We start from the raw sequence: 9,725 nt of genomic DNA, 5'->3' as shown, positions 1-9,725 counted from the left end.
ATGTATGTATATAATGTGAGCTGTATGTATTATGTATGTAGTGTATGTATGTTATAGTATGTATGTATGTAATTATGTATGTATGTATGTATGGTAATGTATGTATGTATGTATGTATGTATGTATGTATGTATGTATGTATGTATGTATGTATCGTGATAGTATGTATGTATGTATTATGTTGTATGTATGTATGGTAATGTATGTATGTATGTATGTATGTATGTATGTATGTATGTATGGTATGTATGTATGGTATGTATTGTATTGTACATGTGATGTGATGTAATGGTATGTAATGTATGGTATGTAGTGTATGTACTGTAAATGTATGTATGTTATGTATGTATGTATGTATGTATGTCTGTAGTGTATGTATGTGATGATATAGTATGTATGTATGTATGTATGTATGGTATGTATGTATGTTGTATGTCTGTTGTATGTATGTATGTATGTATGTATAGTATGTATGTATGTATGGCTATGTATGTATGTATGTATGTTAGGTAAATGTAAGTATGTATGCTATGTAAGTAATGTATGTATGTATGTGATGTATGTATGTATGTAGTGTAATGTATGTATGTATGTATGTATGTATCGTATGTTATGTAATGGTATGTATGTATGGTATGTATGTATGTATGTATGTATGTATGTATGTATGTATGTATGTTGTATGTAATGTTATGTTATGTATGTAATGATATGTATGTATGTATGTATGTATGTATGTATGTATGTATGTATCGTATGTATGTATCCGGTATGCTCAGTGTATGCGTATGTAATCGTATCGTATCCCCGTACGCACTATGCGCAGCCACAACCGCCGCAAGCGATCTCGCCGGCAATTTCAGAAGGGCGATTGTCCTTATACGCCGGGGAAGTGTTCCGTCCAGACGATAAAAAATCTGCCGCATAAAAGCCCCGGGGTGAAAGCTCAGCCGAAATAATCCGTGAAAAATCGCTGATTCCGTGAAAATTCAGCCACCAATCGTCCTTCCAGCCCACGCTCCACTGGCATAGCAGTGGCTGGCCAGCACAGCAGAAAAATGCGATTGAGTATTGCTATTCCCCTCACCATGCCATCAGCTTTCTGGTATTCTGTGAACCGCAAACCGCCCAACATACTAAAAACAGAGCACAAACCAGGAACCAGGTTGAGAGCACTCTCACTGAGTTGAGAGGTTCAGTTTGAGGACCTACGATTCTCAGAATGCATTGTACGCATTCGAAAGCTATGGCATTTTCTGCCTTCAGTAGAAAAATTTCTTGAATTTCAATGTGCATGTTGCGGCGCCAAGCATTCACGTAGACAAATATCTTGCAGTGCACAAAGACCCGCACTGCGGCTGGCCTGTCTCATCCATTCTAATATATATTTGAGTCGTATGTATGTATGTATGTATGTACTGTATGTATGTATGCTATGTATGTATGTATCGTATGTATGTATGTATGTATGTATGTATGTATGTTGTATCGTATGGTAATGTATGTACATGTATGTATGTATGGTATGTATGGTATGGTATGTACTGTATGTATGTCTGTTATGTATAGTTGTATGTATGTATGTATGGTAATCTTCCCTATAGGCGGCCAAACGGCCCCTAAGGCGATCTGGATGCAATTTTTCACAGCCAATCTGTTATAAGCCCGGGGAGTGTTCTAGATGAAAAAAAACCTGTCAAAACCCGTGAAACTCACGCGGAAAATCTCGTGAAAACCGCCGTTAATTCGGCAATCCTTCGAACAGCAATTCAGGACTTCACTGCAGCAGTGCTGCCAGCAGAGCAGGAAAAACCTATGACTATTTATTGCCTCACCATCATGATCTGCATCAGCTGGCTTATATTGTGAAACGGCGGAAACCGCAATCAATACTAAACCGAGCATAACCAAGGACGCAGTTCAGAGGTACTACTCACTTTCTGACGTTCCAGCGTTTCAGTCAGATGCTTACGATCTCAGAATCGGCATTGTAGCGCGCATCGAAAGCTAATGCATTTTCTGATTCAATACAAATAATGTTGCTGCTGATCGATACTTGAGAACGTTCATGGGCAAAAAGGCCTTAACTCAAATAATTGGATACCGCCCTGATGACCTCATTGTCCTGGCAGACGCGGACGAGATACCCAGTAGTGATGTTCTTTGGTTTCTCAAGATGTATGATGGCTATTCTGAACCGATAGCATTTACACTCCGTTGGTCCTATTATGGATTCTTCTGGAAGGGACCAAATGACAAGCACACACAGGTGATAAGTGCAGCTACAATAGCATATGTTAAGTATGTGTGCGACAGTGATCTAATCAAACTTCGGCGGCCGCCTAAACAACTGAACAGTGATGCTTACCGCAGTGCCTTCAATCGTAGTGTCTTAACCTGGACCATTGGACCTCCGCAGGGACCATTTGCAGGATGGCACTGTTCCTGGTGCTTTCCACCACAGGGCATCCAAACTAAGCTCATATCAGCGCAAAACGGTGACTTTCCGCGTTGGGGTAACTTTAAGGCAAAACAGAACCTGGACTACATAAAGGGCCTAATTAGAGATGGGAAGTATTTCGATGGTTCGCATCCGTTTAATGCGATAGTAACCCTAAAAAGTGATGATTTTTATGCACCTTCCTATGTACTGAGCAATCCGAAGAGATTTTCTTACTTACTTCATAACCCCTATAGGAGCACATAGATGTGATTTAATAATGTGTCTGATAACATAAATTTATCACTCACTTGTTAAAAATTTCAAATAGTTTATGTACCGTTTATCACACTTTGACTGATTCCATACTGCCATCTAACCTCACTTGTGTATAGTAAAGGGTGTCATAGACGTACGTAGCGAAATAATACTGGGAGAATTGTATACTACTCCATGCAGAATACCAGTGAAATAGTAAGTAATTAGGTAAAGTGATGTGTGCTGTGCACTAACTCTTTTGTGAGATTGCATTTTCAAAGTGCAGGTTCGGAAATTAGTTGTAGTTTCTTATTGTTGATGTGGTCAAATTTCGTTTGATCAGAAATAACTTGGCATACAATGTCGCAGACAAGGGATTAATGGGGGGGGGAGGGGGGTAGCAGTGTAATCCAATGTTTACTAAATGTTGCCATTATATTTATGCATGCAAATATAGTGTGTGGACCATTTGATTTCAACATAACACTTTCCTTTGTCTTACAAAAAATGTAATTTCAAAACGCAAGCAATAATTTTTGATTATTGAAGTGGCACAAAGTTTACGCACGTCATGTTTTGAGGTTATAATTACCATGTATGATACATTCTAGATTGAAATCAGGGCCGTAGGCTGAGCATATTCCTAGGGGGGGGGACAGTGGCGGATCCAGGATTTCAAGGTGGGGGTGAGAAACAGGTGGGGGGTCTGGGGGTCCTCCGACAGAAATTTTGAAAATGTATATCGCAGGAGAGTATTTTAGCGCATTTGAGGCACTTTTAAGTACACGTACAACCTTCATTCTGACTACGACAATTCTCTTTTAGTAGAACATTTTCTTTTTTAAATTTTGTTCCAAAATCTAGGGGGGCAGCTGCCCCCCCTCCCGCCGCAAGCTACGGCCCTGGAAATACGCTTTGTAGTATTTTATCATCGAAGAAACATGGCAACTATTTATAACTGAGGTCTAAAAAGGTTCTTGGTAGCAACATTGAACACCCATTCAAACGAACTTATTGCTTTCACAGCGCATGCGTGATACTCGCGGCAGCGCGCAGACAATACGTATGTAATGCTAGTGCAGTGGTTCTTAACCCTTTTTGAGTCATGGACCCCTTTGAGAATGTGATGAAAGCTGCTGCTACGGACCCCTCCCCAGAAAAATGCACTTAAACTCATAAACACAATAATTTTTATGCGTCTGGGTCACGGACCACCTGAAGCCCATCCATGGACCCCAAAGAGACCATATGGACCACAGGCTAAGAACCCCTGTGCTAGTGTATCATGCAAAAACGCACAGCGTGTGCTAATGAAATCGATTTAATTTGCTTAGCGTTACCTGAAACCAAACTTGTAGGTAAACAAGCAGACCTGGTGTTCAGGATTAATGATTTAGGTGTGTACTAGCACTATATTTCTGTCTTTTTATTTGCATATTAGTCTGCGCTAGCACTTTCCTATGCATCCGCTGGGCTTTGAATAAAACAGTTGTTTTAATACAGTCAGAGCTTTCCATGGTTAGAAAATACAAGGTAGGCCTAATTACGAAGTTTATTATTTTAATTTAAAGAATCAACGTACAGATATCTGTTGTTTATCTGACACCATCAATTTAAAAACATTTTTGTTTTCTTGCGTAAATTGGTGGTGTCATGGCTTTGTGTTGCAACCATAAATGATCTATAGTTTTCTTCCAACGGCCATTTTAGGCAAGTTATAGTTGTATATGGTCAAGATTGACGGCAAGATTATTCATGTTATTAACTTTTTGCAGGAAGAATTTAGGTAAATATCTTTATCTATTGTTGGTTGTGTGATATTTTGCAGCCACTGGTGATTCTAGAGGTTTGGATTATTGGTGTGGATGCATAAACAAGAATTTTTTCTATATATAATATCAGGAGTAGATAATAGGGTTTATTGTAGTCCCTATTATCTACTCCTGATAATATATATTCATATACTCTTAGCATTAGGCATATATTTTTATTATAGTACAAATTATATATATCATGTTTTCAAATGCGGGTTTGTGTATCCATGGGAAATGCATTGCGTACTCCATTTCCCGGCTGCCACACTGTTTCTGATTTTATAGTGTATACTGACCCCTGAACTCCAGTTCCAAAATACAAAATTATTACGAAGTATTCCTAAAACCTAAGCTACTGCAAATGTCAATCACTCCACAACTGCTTCTTCACCTCAACCGTCGGCCAGCCAATTGGGCTTCCCTCCTACCTGAAATTCCGATGAAATCAATCACAGCGTTGGTTAGCCTCGTCACCATCCTGTCGTAGTTTAGGGCCTACATATTAATGGTAAAGATTAAGTCATTTATGCATCTTATATATCATTATAGTATATATGGTGATTGATTGGAAAAAAACGTACTCCGCATGTTATATTACCGCGCAAGGGTATAACATGCCCCCTATTTTAAAAACTGCTAATAAAATGCAATCTTATCAAACACAAAATCGACTATTTTTATGTCATCTATTTGTGTTTACTCTTCAGTCTTCTGATGTGGTTTTCACCACTGACTTCATTCCGTCGTGTTTTACGATCACGCTATCGATTTTCTGTCTACTCGTAAAAGTTTATAGTAATGCGCCAAATAATAAGTAGTTAATTTCGACTGGTACGCCATCGTTGTCATTAAAGGCCGCCGCACACCAGCCGATTTTTACAAACGATGAAGCGATGAAGCGATGAAGCGATGAAGCGATGAAGCGATGAAACGATGTAGGTGTGCGCGTTCATTTGTAGACGATTTTATTGTTATCGGGTGATCGTTCCAAAATCAAACATGTTTGATTTTGAACCGATTATTTGGACGCGATTTTGTGGTGTGCGCGTGACCTCAAGAAAATCGTGTGCGATAAATATTGAACAGCCAATAGCTGAACGTGCCCGTGTCACATGACATTCACCTTGCAGAAATTATCGTAGGTGTGCGCCGCACACCTACATCGCTTCATCGCTTCATCGCTTCATCGCGTCATCGCTTCATCGTTTGTAAAAATCGGCTGGTGTGCGGCGGCCTTTATCCGACATCAGGCAATAGTATATTGTGTGCGTGCGCATGCGTTCGTGCGTGCGTGTCTGCCGGAGTGTGCGTGCGTGCGTGTGTTCGTATCCAGCTAGGTTGATGTGACGTAATGTATATTGATTCGTGGAGAGTTTCTTTTAACTTCCTACTCTTGTTATGATCTTGTTATATTTACAGTGGGCTCATTTATCGCGTCATCATCGGCGGTACTATTAGTGATTAATAGCTCCATATATGTGGTGTTTAGTATTTTCTAGCTTCTGCTGAAAACCGCGGCGCGTTTTTTGTCATCTTCGTTTTTCAAACAAACTGCTACTGTCATTTGCCACCTATTTTCCGATGTTTACGTTATAGGTTTGTACATATACTATATTCTACTATATTGTATAATAGAGACATAATTGTACCTGTTTCTACTTACACTAATAACCGATGTAACCGATGTCGCCAGTATTGAATAAATAGTTAGAGAATGATTGATAAATAAATAATAGAATGAGACTGAGCATACACGCAGTGATCGATTGAAGAATGCATGCAAGAAATGTGTGGATTCGATTCTTTACAATGTTTCATCCATAAATATCTACTATATACATTGTATATACTATACAGTATGTATGTACTACACTGCATATATGTATATATATATAGAAGTAAAGTCACACACGAACCCCCGTGTAGATAAAAACAAAGTCACGGTATAGAATAAGGGTGTTTAAAGTTTAATTGACAAGCTTTCGAGATTACATTTCTTCATCAGGTCAGCAGACATTGGAATAGAATCAAATAATCAAAAACAAATACAATGCGTTATAGATAATCAAAAAAGAATGATTCATACATATATATCATATAACAACATGCGTTTATATGCGACACCGCGCGCATATATTTGGTAATTAATTAAACTAATCGTGGTTCAATAAACTCAAAATTCACAGAGATTATAGCTAAGATATGTGCCTATAATATCTAGAATTTTTAGAAATGTAACTCAATTGGTTCGCGAGATATCAGAGGAAGTACACTTTCCTAACGTCCGTTCGTCGGTCTATTGCCCTAGAAAACGCTGCGACAATCTGCGACAATCATCTTTCCAATATGGCGGCGTGGCGGACCGTTCAGTGAAATGCGCTCTCATTGGCTAGGGCCTATCTAGTTGTTATATGATATTATCTATGGATTCATACAATTCGCGCGTTGCCATGAATACGGACGACAAAAGAACACGCACACATATATATATATACACACACACAAAAACCACACAAGACCACACAGCACACACCGCACACACACACACACCACACACACACACACAACACACACACACACACACACACAGCACAACACACCAACACACACACACACACACACCACACCACACCACACACAGCACCACGCACCGCACACACGGACGCCACCCCACGCACACGCTCAGCCACCACACACACACACACACACACACACAGCACCACACGCACGGCACACACACACACACACACACACACACACACACACACACACACACACACACACACACATCACAACACAGGGAGAGAACGGGCGCGCGAGAATGGGAGAGAGATTGCGAGGGAGAAAGCCCCCCCCCAAAAAAAATACCCTAAACACCCTTATTCTATACCTTGACTTTGTTTTTATATATATATATATATATATCTTATATATATATATATATCTTATATCTATTGTCTATTATTAACTCCTGATCATATCATATCTACCCACGTACAACGTACATGCTGAGTGATCTAAAATTCTGCGTACAGGTGGCGCCACCAAATAACACGCTGGATACAAGTTGGACAATATGTAACAACCACCGGTACTTGTGCTACCCGTAATGCTATAAGTGCTATAAGTAAGTGGAAATTCCGTGATCCGAATCATTCGATCCTTGGATCGAAATAGAGGAAGAGGGACGAGGTATATGAGGAAGGGAGAAGGTGGTACAGGAGGAAGGAGAGAAGGTAGAGGACGAGGGAGAAGGTAGTGGAGGAGGAGGAGGAGGGGGAGAAGGGGAGGAAGTAGAAAATGAGGACAGGAAGGATGTAGAAAAGGGGTACAGGAAGTAGGTAGAAGAGGGGGAAAAAGTGGTGGAGAAGGAAGGGGAGGAGGAGGGTAGAAGGTGGTGGGGGAGGGAGGAGGTAGAGGAGGATGTGGTAGAGGGGAGTGGGAGTTGGGAGATAGGGGAGAGAGAAGGTAGTGGAGGGGGCGAACGTAGAAGAAGGAGGAGGGCGAGGATGGTGGGAGAAGATGGAGGAGGTAAAGGAGAGGGAGAAGGTAGAGGAAGGCGGGAGAAGACGGAGGAGATATAGGAGAGGGAGAAAGTGGTGGAGAAGGAGGGGGAGGAGGTAGAGGAGAGTGGGAGAATGGGGAGGAAGTAGAGGAGGGGGAGAAGCTGGTGGAGAAGAAAGGGGAGGAGGTGGTGGGGAAGGAGAAAGGGAAGAAGAGGGAGGAGGTAGAGGAGGGGGAGAAGGTGGTGGAGGAGGAGGAAGAGAGGAGAAGGTGGTGAGGGAGGGAAGGAGGGAGGGTGTCGAGGTGGTAAGTGAGTGAATGAGAGAGGGAGGGAGGGAGGAATCGAGGTGGTGAGTGAGTGAGAGGGAGGGAGGGAGGGAGGGGTCGGGGGTCGAGGTGGTAAGTGAGTGAGAGAGGGAGGGAGAGAGGGAGGGAGCGATCGGGGCGTCTTGTGCTCACCGGCCGGCCCGCAGAATGCACAATATATTGTAAGCGGGCAAATCCCACACGCCAGGGAGGTGATGGCGATGCGGGAACGCAACCGGTGTCAGGGGGAATGTACAAAACAGAGACGGGAAGGTCAGCGGTCGGGCCCGAGATCAAAGTGAGCCGTGGCTAGGGACAGAGCCGGCCAGCCGGAAAGCACGTAATTCCGTGAATCGAAGCATTCGATCCGTGAATCGAATCATTCGATCCGTGAATCGAATCATTCGATCCGTGAATCGAATCATTTGATCCGTGAATCGAATCATTTGATCCGTGAATCGAATCATTCGATCCGTGAATCGAATCATTCGATCCGTGAATCGAATCATTCGATCCGTGAATCGAAGGATTCGATTCCTAAACCGAATGGTTTGAAGCCAGGATCGAATGGTTTGATTCTCTTTTCTGATATAAAATCAAATAATGTGATGATTTAAAACAGTGAATTATTGGCGATTTATTGCATATAACATATGATTAAATAATCAAATATTATATGCGATAAAGCAAATGTTATATGCAATAAATCAAATGTTATATGGGATAAATCGAATGTTATATGTGATAAATCGAATGTTATATGTGATAAAATCAACCATAAAGCAAAAATCTAATTATGAAACAAAAAACATGCCATATAAGTAAGTGAACATTTATGCCCACATGATCCATTTTATCACACCAGTATCGAATCATAATCAATCATGAAATTATCCGCGAAGCAGATGATTTCCATATGCATAGATATCTAATATATACACCTCGACTATACCGCCTCGTGTATGGTAGATATCTTCATATCTTGTAGATATCTATGCCCATATGTATATCGCGACACTGACTATCGCGTTTATGATTATTAACTGTTCACAGAATCAGAAAGTCTACTCTATTTCGCCATCAAAATAGCAAACATAAGCTTCAAATTGTCGTACGAACATACCTTTGCGAGAATTTGCTCTACCATTTCAATTATTTTTTTTTAAGAAAATGCAATCATGCTTTCCGTAACCTAAACATCAGCTATTGCCTTCATAACTAAAACAGACAAACTTATAAGGAGAAAAGGCCACAGTGCTAATTTCAGACATAAGATTTTGAGACAGGTTAGATCTCAATAAAAACGGGGAGCGAAGCAGAATAAAAGCGGAAAGCAGACCACATTACTTAACATTTTAGGCGCCATACTAAGTATGCCTATACTAACATCATAATAGTATCAC

At 40.8% G+C, this 9,725-nt stretch overlaps 1 protein-coding gene across 1 annotated transcript in view; it reads left to right on the top strand.

Annotated features, from left to right (window-relative positions):
* Positions 1–3,364, top strand: part of LOC106811687 (beta-1,4-mannosyl-glycoprotein 4-beta-N-acetylglucosaminyltransferase-like) — a 3,654-nt gene extending 290 nt beyond the window's left edge. The window contains exon 2 of the mRNA XM_014815389.1: positions 2,042–3,364. Coding sequence (XP_014670875.1) covers positions 2,042–2,707 — 666 coding nt within the window. The 3' untranslated portion in view covers positions 2,708–3,364. The remainder of the gene's footprint in view (positions 1–2,041) is intronic.
* The last annotated feature ends 6,361 nt before the right edge of the window (positions 3,365–9,725 follow it).

This window comes from Priapulus caudatus, unplaced genomic scaffold (genome assembly GCF_000485595.1).
Source record: "Priapulus caudatus unplaced genomic scaffold, Priapulus_caudatus-5.0.1 Scaffold564, whole genome shotgun sequence".
NCBI lineage: Eukaryota > Metazoa > Priapulida > Priapulimorpha > Priapulimorphida > Priapulidae > Priapulus > Priapulus caudatus.
The sequence above is the reverse complement of the archived record's forward strand: the minus strand, read 5'-3'. Positions and strand labels throughout refer to the sequence as shown.